The following is a 16,466-nucleotide window of genomic DNA, read 5'->3' on the forward strand; positions in this document are numbered from 1 at the left end:
CTTAAGTCACTTCCTTATAAATAACTTGAGAACTAGTCATTTAGATTTGTGACCCTTGAAATCGATAAAACTGGAAGTAAGAAGCAAGCTATTGTGGGAAAAATTTTGGGCCTTCTCTGAGTTGATTCCCTCATCTGTAAAAGAGAGGAATAAAATCTGTGTCATCTGGACATCTTATAGAGGTACTTTAAAAACTGTGAAAGGCCATTTTCATTTGAAATTTGTTTTTCAGAGCCTTGAATTTGGATCAGGTAGCTTCATTTTGTGCCCTAATATGAGAAGTTTGAAAGTTGTTACATGTCTCTGTAGTTCTCTGTTTCTCTAAACTCTGGCTTCTTTTCTGTAGGAAGATGACGATCCTAGCAAAGGTGATCAGAGTCGCTCACTTGACCCTGGAGAAGATAATGTGACAGAGCAGACCAATCACATTATTATTCCTAGCTATGCATCTTGGTTTGATTACAACTGGTGAGTGGGCCGTGTATACCTGTAAATACAGTACTTAGATGTGGGAAAACTTCCCAGAAATTATGTTGGGTCTTTCTGCCCAAATCCCTATGTCACTAATTACTGTCAAATTGGATGAAGAGAAATGGAAAGTGATTTTCATTTTTACTTTGGTATGTGTTCTTTTTTTTTTTTTAAGTCTTTTTTTTTTTTTTAATTTTTATTTATTATGATAGTCACACACAGAGAGAGAGAGGCAGAGACACAGGCAGAGGGAGAAGCAGGCTCCATGCACCAGGAGCCCAACGTGGGATTCGATCCCGGGTCCCCAGGACCGCGCCCTGGGCCAAAGGCAGGCGCTAACCGCTGCGCCACCCAGGGATCCCTGGAATGTGTTCTTTAAAGCAGTTGAGGGGGGCAGCCCTGGTGGCTCAGTGGTTTAGCGCCACCTTCAGTCCAGGGCCTGATCCTCGAGACCTGGGATTGAGTCCCATGTCGGGCTCCCTGCATGGAGCCTGCTTCTCCCTCTGCCTGTGTCTCTGCCTCTCTCTCTCTCTCTCTCTCTCTCTCTGTCTCTCTCATGAATAAATAAATAAAATCTTTTTTTTTTTTAATTTTTAAAAATTTTTTATTTATTTATGATAGTCACACAGAAAGAGACAGAGAGAGGCAGAGACACAGGCAGAGGTAGAAGCAGCTCCATGCACTGGGAGCCCGCCATGGATTCGATCCTGGGTCTCCAGGATCGCGCCCTGGGCCAAAGGCAGGCGCTAAACCAATAAATAAAATCTTAGGGGATCCCTGGGTGGCGCAGCGGTTTGGCACCTGCCTTTGGCCCAGGGTGTGATCCTGGAGACCCGGGATTGAATCCCACATCGGGCTCCTGGTGCATGGAGCCTGCTTCTCCCTCTGCCTGTGTCTCTGCCTCTCTCTGTGTGACTATCATAAATAAATAAAAATTAAAATTAAAAAAAAAATAAATAAAATCTTAAAAAATATATATATTAAAACAGGTGAGGGATGGAAACTAAGTTGTATTGTACCTAGGGATTGTAAAACTTTGTAGGTTTAGGCTTAACTTATTTAGAATCAGTGACATTTCAGATAGGCAAATATTTATTAATAGTAAAATACTCATAATATTGGTCTTCGTTATATGATTTTAAAATGTTAGGGACACCTCGCTGGCCAGTTGGTGGAGTGTGTGACTCTTGATCATGGGGTTATAAGTTCAAACCCCACGTTGGGTGTAGAGATTGCTTAAAATAAAATCTTAAAAAATAATAATGAAGTTTAAAAAGAATTCCTCTCTTTAACTAATAATGCCTTCTTTAGAAGCCAATTTAAAAGAATAGGATGGATGAATCCCTTGGAACAATACCTAAGTTTTCCCTGAAACCACAGAATATGAGTCTAATATTGAGACTTCTCTGCATGCTTTTAAGATCAACTCTGAATGCCACTTCTAAATGTTTCAAATAAATAGAACATGGGACTCAGAGTAAGTATATAGCTCTTTTTTGAAGGCCAGTCTTCATTATATTGATGTGTCAAGGTATTTTTAAATGTGGATGTGTCTCAGTCTCACTGTTAGTAATTGTAATTACATGGTCAGATTCAGAATGGTTTAAAGGACACACTTGAAAAACTAGCGTACTTTTCCTTTAAAATTAAAAAAGTGCAGTCATAACAGTGTATAACTTGTTAGGTTTTTATAGGTTGCAGAACCACTCATTTACATCATAACCATTGCATGTCACAAAGCTTGCTCTTATGGATAGTGGAGATGTAAATCACGTCCCTGCTTAGTAGATAAAGACCCATCAGTGGAAGTGTTCCACAGTTGCAGTTGACAGTTGGAAGAACTCAGGTTTTCTGATTCTTCCTGACTCTTTCTTAGAACCTAAGGAATCAACTGCAAGCACTTCAGAAAAAGAAAGCACTTTGGGTTAAACATTCATGTGTGTTTTGTTCTTGGGTGAATATAGAAATTGTGTTTTTTTTTGGCTCTTCCTAACCTTTAGCAATAAAGCAATGAGGTATATTAGAACTCTATATTTAATTACTTACAACTATTTTTATAGTAAAACTTGGGAAGTCATTGCACATATCTATATAGCATTAATTCGTCTTAGAAATTATCTTTCTAGGTGCTTTCAGGTAGTTAATTGTATTTGTAGTATTTGGCAGTACAGAGCCCACTCAAACAATTTAAATGTTCCCAAATAATGCAAGAGTGAATGCTTTTTTTTTTTTTTTTTAAAGATTTTATTTATTTATTCATGAGAGAGAGAGAGGTAGAGACACAGGCAGAGGGAGAAGCAGGCTCCATGCAGGGAACCTGATGTGGGACTCGATCCCAGGTCTCCAGGATCATGCCCTGGGCCGAAGGTGGCCCTAAACTGCTGAGCCACCCAGGCTGCCACCCCCCCCCCCCCTTTCACTGTTTAAGTGAAGTCTGTGCCCACCTTGGGGCTTGAACTCAGGATCCTGAGATCTAGAGTCACATACTCTATTGACTAAGCCAGCCAGACAAAGCCTTTGGTTACATTCACAGATTGATTTGATCTTCCCTGCATAACCAGTACATGTTGCATGTCTTGAAAGCCACTAAGAAACTGGAACATGTCATCAGTAAAAATGTTGATTAGTGTCAAAATCTTTGTAATAGATACACAGTTGGGTCATTTGTATAGTGCATTAGGCCTGATTTTTACATAATCTCTATAGTGCTTATTGTAACATTTTATAAAATTATCAGTGTCTTTTTTTTTTTTTTTAAGATTTTTATTTATTTATTCGTGAAAGACCTAGAGAGAGAGGCAAAGACCTAGGGAGAAGGAGAAGCAGGCTCCATGTAGGGAGCCTTATGTGGGACTCGATCCAGGATCACGCCCTGAGCAAAAGGCAGATGCTCAACTGCTGAGCCAACCAAGCATCCCTAAAATTATCAGTGTCTTTATCTCAATATTAAAAATCCGTTCTATAATTTTTTTAAACGCAGTAGATTGCTGAAATCTTTTAAAAAAATTCAGCTTAGCACAGAGTTTCTGAGGACTGGGCGAAAGACCGCACTGATGTTAAGAGTTTGAGAAACAGGGCAGCCCTGGCGGCTCAGGGGTTTAGCGCCACCTTCGGCCCAGGGCCTGATCCCGGAGACCTGGGATCGAGTCCCACATCGGGCTCCCTGTATGGAGCCTGCTTCTCCCTCTGCCTGTGTCTGCCTCTCTCTCTCTCTGTCTCTCATGAATAGATAAATAAAATATTTAAAAAAAAGAGCTTGAGAAACTGATTATTGTAAATGCCATCATCTTTTGACCAGTGGTTCACTTCATCAGTTTGTTGCCATGCTAAGTACTATGATGTCTGTCAGCCAATTTCCAAAGAACTCTTTGTATTTTGTGGCTTGTCATGTGTTATGTCAAGAACATTATAAAATCTGTAACTTTCACTGCGTTGGTAGAAGTTTTTGAGTTTGGTTACAGGAATAGAAAAACTACAATTAACTATCAAGGGTGAGAGAGGGAAAGCTTTCTTTAATATAGCCTGTTAATACATAGGAACTTTTACAAGCCAATTAATTTTTAAAAATAATGCTCAGTTTTTGGATTTATCAGTTTTACTTTAAAAATTAAACAGCTCAAATTTCAAGATTTTATTTTTCTAAGAGGACTTTTTTCCATTCCCCAGTATTCACGTGATTGAACGGCGTGCTCTTCCTGAGTTTTTCAATGGAAAAAACAAATCCAAGACTCCAGAAATGTGAGTGAAATGTGAAGATGTAATCCTGATACTATTACTTACTTTAGAATGGGGCCAGTGTCTAGAAAATTTATTCATTTGAATGTGTTGGGCAGAGGTTTTTTTTTTTTTTTTTTTGGGGGGGGGGCAGAGGTTTTTTAAAGCATATTTTTTAGTTCATTTTTGCTAATGTGTGGAAGTTTGCCAATGTGTTATTCCATTCAGAACAGTGTTCATATCTTAGCCACACAGAATTCCTTGCTGTAAGGAAATTGTTCTGGATTTTTTCTACCTTCATTCACATCTTGTACCTACAACCTTGAACTACAAGCCTGTCAGCTTTTAACAGCTGAGATTGGATTCAGTAACAGGCATTCACTAAAACAGGTTTAGGTTTCTCCCTAACAGTTCTTACCTTACTTTATATATACATATGTATTATAGATAACATATATTTATGTATAATAATTTAGGAGAAAGTGGGAATCTTTATCTAATTTTCCTGATGAATGACTAGTAATTTAAAGAATGCCAAATATGACATAGCTGCCTGTAAATCGGTCCTAAGTACATAAAACATTGTTGTGCTTTTGCATTGGAAATACAGAATCTTGTATTGGATGGAAGAATCTTGTCAGGAAGTATTTTTGCCTTTGCCTAGTGACCACTAAAAACACATTTCTGGAAACGCTGTCCCCGAAAATAAATCCATACCTATATCATACTATAAATACTTTTCTGTATATTACCTTTTAGTATTAATTCATTGTTTGCTATGCTCACATGACTTCACAAATAGATGTCTCTTATTTAAATTGGTAGAGAAGGATAACTGTCCACATAAAACACATATTGGAATAATTGAATAATATTTTCTTGTAAAAGATTGTCCATGATAGTTTGAGATTTGAAGATTAGATGTCAAAGATAATTCAACCTTTCTATAACAAAGCTGTAAGGATTCATTTAAAACCACAATCACAGATTTGGTATAAGAAACCCTGATAATTTTTTTTCATCTAGTTAGACATGGTATATTCTTTTGGCTAACTTGGCAATTGCTACCATTTGTAAATAGTTCCAGTTCTTGGCAGTCTCTTGTTTAAAAGCACAATTTAGCATTTTAGTTTCCGTAAATCTAAAAATTTATCTTTAGATCTTTGTTTATCCACTTGTCCATATACGAGAGCTTTTTTGAGCAGGGTACCTTCTCTACTCTGATGTAGTCACCCTTAACTTGCTAGATTTTTGTTTTACTTTTGTGGTGAGAACTTTTGCTAGCTCTCTAGCTTCTTTTCACTTGTTTTAAATATTTTGTCATAGAAATGCTTAGGGATGTTGTGAAATCTGCTGTGACTCAAAAAATCAGTTTCTCTCTCTCTCTCTCTTTTTTTTTATCTGTTCTTGTCTTAGCTTTGATTTTGCCCTCATGGGTTCTAGTCCTTGCCTAACTGGGTATATAGCCACTGACCTGACCCACATGTAGCTCTAGGAAGAATATAGAGATGAGATGGAACATGTGTTAAGAGCATAGATTCCAGAGTATCTCCCTCCACCATGTTGAATTCTAGCTCCATAGTTACTAGCCTTGTGGTCTAGGACACAGTTTTTAATCACTCTGTGCTTTAATTTGCTTGTTGATAAATGAGATGATAGTAGTAAACCCTACTTTATGAAGAAATTGTGAGATTTAAATGAATTATGGTAGGATACACAGTAGTTGGGAGACAGCCTAAGTGACCAGGTGTTATTTGCAAATTCAGCAGGGAACTAAGGATTTATCCATTCACCACTGTGACCACTTTTGTATTTATGTTCACATTACTATTATCATCATCATTTTTAAGCGAACTCTACCCATTGTGGGTCTTGAACTCCCCTCCCCAAGATCAAGAGTCACATGCTCTATCAACTAAGCCAGCCAGGCGCCCTGTGTTACTTTAACTTCATCAGATTTTACTCCATTTTATTTATTGTTTTTAAATAATAGTGGGTTTTCTTTTGCATATTAGGGGTTTTTATCCTTAGTTACATTCATGACTGTAAATAGTCAATACTATTGTTGGTTGGAATATTGACTTTTTGGTGGATTTGGTTGGAATATGATAATTTTGGGCTCTGTGAGTTGTTATTTCTGAAAGGATGTGTGTCTGCCTTATGAATTTTGCCTCTGCTTTTTAGATACTTGGCATATCGAAATTTTATGATTGACACATATCGCCTAAACCCACAAGAGTATTTAACCAGCACTGCTTGTCGGAGGAACTTGACTGGAGACGTGTGTGCTGTGATGAGGTAAAGATGCCTGAGTTTTTCTCAGACACTTCACTTTAGGTGGTTACTGATGCATTGCTGTTTAATGTTTGATGAAACAAGATCTTTTCTTTCTTAATAAAATACCTTAATCAAATATCTTTTATTTAGTTGTATATTTAATACCGTGGCATTTTCTCCTCATTTTAAGATTTTTATAACTGACATCTTTTGTTTTATAATGAAATCCTAAAACGACCAGGGATGGAGAGTGGATAAGCTCTGTACAGTAGATCTATCTAAAGAAGCAAATCACATGTGAATCTTCTGTTTGAATTTGGTCTGTGTGTGAGTTCTTTCACCATGGACTTCAATGAACATTTGTTCTCTGATTTCTGTGATTGAAATAATTAGGCTTTGTACTGGGTTTTGGGGTGCTTTGCTGTCAATATTTTTTTTTTTTTAATTTTTATTTATTTATGATAGTCACAGAGAGAGAGAGAGAGGCAGAGACATAGGCAGAGGGAGAAGCAGGCTCCATGCACCGGGAGCCCGATGTGGGATTCGATCCTGGGTCTCCAGGATGGCGCCCTGGGCCAAAGGCAGGCGCCAAACCGCTGCGCCACCCAGGGATCCCGCTTTGCTGTCAATATTATTTTGAATTTACAGAAATTGTCCCTCATACAACAAACCAAAATTGTTAATTAACTTTATGATGGTTCATAGCCTGCAGAGAACATTTACTTGTTTTGTTGTTTTTATTTTTTAATGAAATGCGATAATGGTTATGAAGGAAATGAGATACATTCCCTAGATTTTAACTTTATGAGCTTTACTCTTCCAGGGTTCATGCCTTTTTAGAGCAGTGGGGGCTTGTTAATTACCAAGTGGATCCAGAAAGTCGACCCATGGCAATGGGACCTCCTCCTACTCCTCATTTTAATGTGTTAGCTGATACCCCCTCTGGGCTTGTGCCTCTACATCTTCGATCACCTCAGGTAACTTAATTATTACATTAATATTATAGTTTTAGTATTAGTAATTATTACACTAAAAAACTAGTATCAGGCATTATTATTACACTGATTATACACTGATGTGTGAAACTTCTTCCCTTTCCTAACTTTTGGAAAGTGGATATCCACACACATACATTCTTGAAAAGATTAGTATGTTAACCAGATTTTATATAGCCTTAAGTTAGAGTAGCATGAGTCTAGGGCAAGAATTGTTCTTTACATGAAATGGTAGAGCATATTAAAGAAAATCTGTTTACTGTTTTCTCTGGGATTTAAGAGAGGCAGAAAAATGTTGCTTATATAGTATGTTGCAATGTTGGAAGTGTAGGGCAAAGGTTTGGATATTTATTTTTTTAATAAAATCTCCTTACATGTCAGTATTAAACAGTACTGTAAAACCTTCTATCCCCCCTTACTTTGTAGAGGTTAATACAGCCATCTATCATTTGTCCAACTCCTAGGTCCCTGCTGCTCAGCAGATGTTAAATTTTCCTGAGAAGAACAAGGAGAAACCAATTGATTTGCAGAACTTTGGTCTTCGCACTGACATTTACTCCAAGAAAACCTTAGCAAAGGTAAGGACTTTTTTCTAGAAACAACTGGGCTGCAATCCAGCATGTCCTCTTCTTTGTCCTAAGAAGTGTCATTTTTCATAAGAAACTTAACTGTCTATAATGTAAAAGGGTACACATTCTACTTACTCTGTTGGCATTTTATAAAACAAGTCATTTACCATTTTTTCTGTATGGTTAGAATGGTAGGTATTTTAAACTAACTCTGATTAATATGTTAAATAAAATGAGAAAAAGTGGAGAATTTCAGCATAATTGGAATCTATACAAAGAATCAAATGAATATTGGATAATTAAAAAAATACACCCGAAATTAACTCATTGGGTGATTTTAGCAGCAGGTTGAGCACAACAGAAGACAGGATTAAATGAGCTCAGACTGGGGGTGCCTGGGTGGCTCAGCAGTTGAATGTCTGCTTTTGGCTCAGGGCGTGATGCTGGATCCGGGATTGAGTCCCACATCGGGCTTCCTGCATGGAGCCTGCTTTTCCCTCTGCCAATGTCTCTGCCTCTCTCTGTGTGTCTACATTAATAAATAAATAAAAATCTTTCTAATAAATAAATAAATAAGCTCAGACTGGGTAGTAGAGCCAGCTGGGTGAGGGAGGAGGACAGAAAACAGAATGCAAGGGACGCGTGTTTATCATTAGACACCTGTAAGAAGAGAAAGAATGAAGCAGAAGTGTATTTGAAGATGTAATGGCTGAACATTTTTGATTAAAAAAAAAAAAAGATACCAACTCATAAGAGAATCTGAACAGATCCAAAGTTGGATACAGAGGAAACCATGTTCAGTCATATCATGCTTAAACTTATCTTAAAAACCGAATCTTAAAAACAGCCACATTTTGAGGCAGTGAGCAAGTTGGAGAACACATTAAATTCAAAGGAACAGTCATAAAACTGATGTCTGACTTTTCAACAGAAACACCAGAAGCCAGAGAACAGCATAATAACCTTTAAAAACGCTGAAAATGAAGCTGTTCTGGAGTTCTGTATGCAGTAGAAGTACCTTTCAAAAGTGAAAGGCAATAAAGACATTGATAAAGGAATGAGGGCATTACTAGTACACAGTGTAGGAAAACTGAGGGAGGTTTTTCAGGATGAAGGACTTTGATCCCTGATGGATGCACATGACTAGGAAGGAATAGGTCCAGGGGAAAGAATGAAAGTATGATTAAATATAAAGGAATATGGACTGTTTAAACGGTGATTGTTTTGGGGGGTTATACCTTAGAGAAATGACCAAAGTGGCAGAAAGAAGACAATTACATGGACTTAAAAGTCCTGATATCATTTAGAAATGTGATAAAAATGCTGATTCAGGTTAAACTATGTAATACTTTGCAAAGCATTTTGGAAGAGGACTGGATCCATGTGAAAGTGCCAGAAGAGGTCAACACTTCAGTCAGCGAAAAAGAGGTTTTCTCCTAATTCGTAGTAAAAAATAAATAAATAAATAAACTTTTCGAACTAAAAATGGTAACAATATATCTTTAGGTTTACAACATATAAATGTTAAAGAACAAACATGGCTCAAGGTATAGGAGGGGGAATTGGAAGTATACTGTATTAAAGTTCTTCTACTAGATGCCATGTGTAAAGTAGTGTTTGAAGATATACCAGGACAAGTTAGAGATGAATATTATAAAGCATAGGGTGTTTAAAGATCTGTAACTAATAAATTAATAATGGAGATAAAAATAATAACACTCCAAAAAACTTTACTCCATAAGAGAGAATGAAGAAGAAAGACAGGGGGGATAGATGTGCTGAGTAGAAAATAGCAATATGGTAGGTGTACATATGGCCCCAGGGCTAGTAATAACCTTAAATGTAAGTAGTTCTAATATTCCTGTTAAGCAGCAGAGATTGTCAAATTGCATAAAAAACTAAGTACAAGCATACATTGTCTACAAGAACTCCACTTGAAACATAAAAAGAATGAGAAAAGGCATACCTTCTAAACATTAATCAAAGAACACCAGGGTCATTCTGTTAATATTGCAAAAGTTAGCACAAATTAGGCTTTAGGGTTAAAGGACAGGTTATTTTACCAGAATTAAACATTCACCTTTCAATATAATAAAGGAGTTAATCAAAAGGACATAATTTTCTTAAATATGTATACAGTTAATTTAAAAACTTCAAAATATATAAAGCAAAAACTGATAGAAAGGAACAATAGGCAGACACACAATTATAGTTGGAAATTTCAGCAGTGCCTTCTCAGTAATTGGTAGAATAGGTAGATTGAAAGTAAGATAAGACTTAGACCAGCACTGTAAACCAATATGACCTATTTGGTATGTAGAAGGCTGTATGCAAAATAACAGTAAAAACACATTTTTTTTTAAAGATTTTATTTATTTGAGAGAGTGTGGTGGGGGGGGGGGTGCGCAGGGAGAGGGAAAAGCAGACTCCCCACTGAGGACCCAAGATCATGACCTGAGCTGTGAAGGCTGATGCTTAACCAACTGAGCCACTCCAGCGCCCTTAAAACACATTCCTTTAAAGTTCTTGGGGAACACTCACCAAGATATCTTCAATACTAAGCCATAAAATGAGTCTCAAGAAATTTTAAAGGAGTGTTACTGTAAAATATGGTTGTATGATTTCATACATGTGATATAAATGTGGTTGAGTGATCACAACAGAATTTTTTAAAAAATTTTATTTATTCATGAGAGACAGAGAGAGATTGAGGCAGAGATGGAGAGGGAGAAGCAGGTCCCACGCAGGGAGCCTGATGTAGGACTCGATCCCAGAACCCCAGGATCACGCTCTGGGCCAAAGGCAGTCGCTAAACCGCTGAGCCAACCCAAGGGATCCCGATCACAACAGAATTAAGCTAAAAACCAAAAACAGAAAAACAATAGAAAATTAATGAAATAAGAAGATGGTTATTTGAAAGGATCAATAAATTTGATAAGTCTCTAGAGTGGTCAAGAAGAAAAGACACAAAGATCACAAAAGAAACGAGAGAAATTTTTTTTTAAAGATTTTATTTATTTATTCATGAGAGACAGGCAGACACACAGGCAGAGGGAGAAACAGGCTCCATGCAGGGAGCCCGATGCGGTTCTTCTTGATCACGGGACCCCGGGATCATGCCCTGAGCCGAAGGCAGGTGCTTAACCACTGAGCCACCCAAGCGTCCTGGGAGAAAGAGAATCTTAAGCAGATTCCTCATCCATCATGGAGCCTGACTCAGAACTTGATCTCACAACCCTAAGGTCATCATAACCTGAGCTAAAGTTGAGAGTCAGAGACTTAACTGAGTCACCCAGGTACCCTCATGACATGTATTCTTATAAGAGATGAACCCTGAGAGATTATTTGCAGACAGAAGAGGAAAGGGCAGTATGATCTTGGGTGCACAGGTTCAAATGAGGTGGCTACAAACCAACGAGTTTGCAGCAGCCATTAGAAAGCGGGAGAAGTATAGAATGAATTCTCTGAGAGCATCCACAGGGAGTGTGGCCCTGCTAACACCTTGACTTTTTTCTCAGTTGTGTTGATTTGAACTTCTAGCGTCCTCAGCTGTGAGAGAATGAATTTTTGTTATTTTAGGCCATTAAGTTTGTTGATAATTTGATTATAGTAGCCACAGGAAACTAATGCACTTAATAGCCTTGTATCTATTATATCTGTATGTAGTGAAACACCTTCCTGAAAACAAAACTGTAGGCCCAAATGATTCTGATGCTTTTGTACCAAACATTTAAGGAATAAATAATACCAACCTATATAAACTCTTCTAGGAAATGAAAGTGGAGGGAACACTATTATAGCTAAATATACGTATACCCAGTCACCAAGCTCGTGGCTAAATAAATAAGATAAATGAGTTTAAAAAAGAATAAATATATTAAAAAATGTGCATGGATGTCCTTAGCAGCCTTATCTAAGATAGCCAAAAGCTGTAAACAGTGATCAAGCAATAATGGGTAAATTGTGGTTTATTCAAACAATGTGATATTAACACAGAAATGAAAATAATTTTATTCTTAAGAATAATGTGGTTGAATGTCACTGATATAATATTAAGCCAGACCCACAGACTACACACTGAATGGTTTTATAAAGTTCAGATCCAAGAAAAACTAACCTGTGATTATAGAATTGAGAATAATGTGTACTTCTGTGAGTTTCTGTCAACTTGTAGTTTAAAGGAGAGACTCCTTGGATGTTGATTTGAGTGGTTGTTACATGGGTGTATATATGAAATTGTATTTAACTGTACACCTAAAATTTGGGTATTATACATACATTCTACCTCAATAGATAGAAAAGAACCAATTTCTAAAATTCTCCAGAAACGGCCACAAACGTCTCATGGGCCCTGTTGAGATTATATACTCTTCCCAGAGTCAGTTTTTATCGAGAGGGAAAACTACACTTTGTGGCTGAGAAGTGGAGAAATGCTTGCTGCGCACCTACCCAATAAATACCATCACATTTAGGTTCTATTCAGATCTTCCCTGTATTCAAATTTGTTTTCTTTAGAATTTGGGTGAAATGTTAATGAAATATGTTCCTCTTGGAGCTCCAGATCTGCTTGACTGTCACTTCTGAGGTTGGTTGATTAATAGATGAACATTTATCATTACAAAGTAATCCTTAAGTAATCTGAACAATGGGGATCCCTGGGTGGCTCAGAGTTTTAGTGCCTGCCTTGGGTTAAGTGCATGATCCTGGAGTCCCGGGATTGATTCGCACATTGGGCTCCTTGCAGGGAGCCTGCTTCTTCCTCTGCCTGTGTCTCTGCCTCTCTCTCTCTCTGTCTCTCTCATGAATAAATAAATAAAATCTCATTAAAAAAAAAGAATCTGAACAATGTATTATGAATTACAGCTATATGCATTTTTTCTTCTCACAGAGTCATGCTGTAAGACTTGAATTCTACAATGCTTAGATTCCTCTTTATTCTCTATTTAAAGGACTAGTTATTTTTAATACATTTTTTGCAAAAATTTCAGAATGATATGTATTGAATACCATGGAAACCTAGCAAATTACAATTTAATTTTTACCCACGGTATGTAGCACAGTTATGCAGAAAGGCGGCATTGAATAATTTGAGCAGCTTTATTGTCACAAGGAAATCACAGAGTATAGAAATACTCTCACTTATTAAATTGTAATCTTCCCAAATAGTTTTCAGAGAAGGGATATGTTAGAATAATATCAGGTATACCACACATCCAGTCCTTTGCCAGTCTATGAATGGAGCAGGGCTTACAACTCAAGAAGTGTGAATCAATTGATAAATCCTAATTTTTATATAACACAAAGTTGGCTTTCTTTTACTTCTGTGCTACGTGAACTGTCAATTAAAAGAGAATCTTATGGGAAGAGGGATTTGAAGTTTAAGGAATCGTTTGGTGATTATTTTAATCAAGAGGTGTTAAAAATGAGAATATGAACTTGTTGCAATTGGAACAAAGAATCCTTCAGAATAATTTATGTGTAGTACAGTTTGTCTTTGAATCTTGGAAAAAGTACTTCCTTCAAGTCATACCAGATACTTGCATTATGTTTATAATATAGCCAATTCGTGGTATGCATTAAAATATATCTTCAAAAGTCAAAACAATAGAAATAATATATCTAAATGGTCTGTAAGTCCTTGATAGACAGCAAGAAACTGTTGAAATGGGTCTGCCTTTCTGTTGGAAGTTGAGAGTCCTTAAGTGTTCTATTCCTGTTGCTCAGGGATTTATTTGATGGTTTGCACAAAATAGCCCCCCATACTTTGAAGGGACTCCTGCCAAGCTATATTCAGCCTTCTGGAATGAGTACCTAACTTCTGGTTTTGTTTTTTCAGAGTAAAGGTGCTAGTGCCGGAAGAGAATGGACTGAACAGGAGACCCTCCTGCTCCTGGAGGTAAGCACATTGATAGCGGAGACCCTATATCCACACAGGAGATGGGTACTTAGTTTGGGTGACTCACATTTGAAATACATCTTGGAAATTAGTCCTAAAGTTTTTTGAACCATGTATTGAGTTTCAATAGAATTTTTTTGAACCATCATTATTTAAATATCATACCTTGAAGTGATGTACTGGCTATCAGTAGGGAAGATCAAGACTGGATATGTGTGTTTTTGGCCCAGGTTGGATTGTTTTATTTTAAATCTTTGCCACTATGAAACAAATACTAGAGCTTTGTAAGAGTAATCTAGATTTCTGATTTTTACTCCAAAATTGGAAGATCTGGCAATTGTGGCACCTAATTCCCATGTAGCAATAATTGGCTGACCTGTAGTAGCAGATGTTCCTTTGAAGTGGAATGTTTCTTCTGATTACAGTTTTCTTTCAACTTAGCCCACCTCAGTCATCTTCATTGCATTCTCTAGTGCGTGTATGCATTTGAGTCTACAACCTCCATATTTCTCAAAAGGATCCCAGAGAGGTAGATAAAGACCTCTGTCCCTGAAAATAACTATTTTGTTCTTGAATGCAGAACACTGTGGTAAACCAGTGACAGTTCAAGATACCTGTCATTCAGCTTGTTGAATGCTTTTTGGATTTCTTCATGTCTTTGGAGATTATTGCAAATACTTACACAGGTAGATCTTAGCAATTATTTCTATCCTAGAGAGTAAGAAATAGAGAATATTGGGTTCCATAATTATTTGCAATTTCTGAAGAAGGACCATTTGTCTTTTGTCATAGAAAAATCATTGGGTAAAGTGAAGACTGACACTACTTAGTATTTGTGGTTAGAATGTGCATTTGAGATCTACATTAGACCTAAATGAGTTAGTTTACTGTGAAATCTACTAGGAATGCTTTTGTCTATAAAGAACAGAAAATCTAACTAGCAATAGATCAAACCAAAAGGACACTGGGTTTTTGTTCAACTGGCTGTTTTTAGATTGGCAGTTCCATTTTTTAAGATTCTGTTTATTTATTTGAGAGAGAGTGCAAATGCACAAGTAGGATGGGGAGAAGTAGAAGGAGAAGGAGAAGACTTCTGGCTCAGCAGTGAGCCTGACACGGGGCCTCGATCCCAGGACCCTTGAGCCGAAGCCAGACACTTAACCAACTAAGCCACTTAGATGTCTCCCAGCATTCTTTTCACTGCTCAAGTATATCATCAGGTTCCTGCCTTTTCTATTGTTTTATTCCACTTTCTTTAGATGTCCATGTTCTGTTTCCCATGTGTTCTCTTCTGGTCACAGGAGGGCTGGTTTGTTCCCTGGCTTCATAACCCCATTCAAAATAGGAAGAAAATTGGAAAGGGCATTCCTGAAGCCTGTTCTTGGAATGAAAAGCTTAATCAGAACCCACTCGTCAGTCTTTCTACCTCATTGATCAAAATGGGTTTCAGCTCACCAAGTACTGCAAGTGATGCTGGGAAAACAAACATGTGGTTTTCTAGTTTGATTAGTGGGGTCAAGTTGGAGGAAGGAGGTGATTGCTGCTGGTAACTTACAGTGCTGGCTCCATTTATAACTTTAGAGCAATGAATTGACAGAGGAAGAGAGCTCCGTTTCAGTAGAGTATTCGTCTGGTCCAAACTTGTATATCACATGTAATGTTTGCAGTTTAGAAATCAAGCATCGAATAGAAGATTAGACTAGGTCAGCAGTTCTCAAATTTTTTGGGTCTTAGGATGTTCTTACACTCTTAAAAATTATATCAAGGACTTCAAAGAGTTTTTGTTGGTATTTTCTGTGTTGTAAATTAAAACTGCGAAAACTAATTCACTTAAAAATAACAATAACCTGTTGCAAGTTAACATTTTTATGAGAAACAGACTTGGAAAAATAAAAGATATTAGTGAAAAGTGTGATGTGCATTAGCCATATCTGTAATGTCTGGCTTATTAGAATACAGCTGGATTTTTATACTTGTTTTCCATCATACATGCTGTTTTAATTTATGTATATTGAGAAAATCTGGCATGACCTGGATACGTATTTGGAAATGGGAAGGGTATCTCAATGGCCTTTTCAAATAATTATAAATATTTCTGTAGGATAGACTTTTGTGGCAAGTACGTATTTTTCAGAATTCTAATTTTCATGTAATCATTGGCAACAAATAGTTGTTTTGTTTTGAAGTGCATTACCTTTTATTTTTTATTACTTTTTTTTTTTTTTTTTTTTTAAGTAAGCTCGATCTCAATGTAGGGCTCAAACTTGGCCCTAAGATTAAGACCTGACCTAAGATCAAGAGTCAGATGATTAACTGAGCCACTCTGGTGCCCCTAGAAGTGAATTTTTGAGAGTCCTGTTTACTTTTGAGAAAATGTCCAGTGGGCCATTGTGGTGGCAAGTATGTTCCACATACTCAGGAGGCTAAGGGAGAAGGATTGCTTAAGGCCCAGGATTCTCCACAAGAGTACACTCTGCCACCTGGGTGTCTGCATCAAGTTTGGCATCGAGATGGTGACCTCCCCAGAACAGAGGCCGACCATGA

At 37.2% G+C, this 16,466-nt stretch overlaps 1 protein-coding gene across 6 annotated transcripts in view; it reads left to right on the forward strand.

The window, feature by feature from the left end:
- The window catches only part of SMARCC1 (SWI/SNF related, matrix associated, actin dependent regulator of chromatin subfamily c member 1), a 172,170-nt gene that overhangs the window by 81,778 nt on the left and 73,926 nt on the right, over positions 1-16,466 (forward strand). For all 6 annotated transcript variants that reach the window (XM_035703279.2, XM_049098009.1, XM_049098010.1 and 3 more), the window contains 6 exons: positions 347-468; positions 4,138-4,209; positions 6,370-6,483; positions 7,286-7,439; positions 7,922-8,035; positions 13,863-13,922. In XM_035703279.2, coding sequence (XP_035559172.1) covers positions 347-468; positions 4,138-4,209; positions 6,370-6,483; positions 7,286-7,439; positions 7,922-8,035; positions 13,863-13,922 — 636 coding nt within the window. The remainder of the gene's footprint in view (positions 1-346; positions 469-4,137; positions 4,210-6,369; positions 6,484-7,285; positions 7,440-7,921; positions 8,036-13,862; positions 13,923-16,466) is intronic.

The sequence above is a fragment of the Canis lupus genome, chromosome 20 (assembly GCF_003254725.2).
Source record: "Canis lupus dingo isolate Sandy chromosome 20, ASM325472v2, whole genome shotgun sequence".
Classification (NCBI taxonomy): Eukaryota; Metazoa; Chordata; class Mammalia; order Carnivora; family Canidae; genus Canis; species Canis lupus.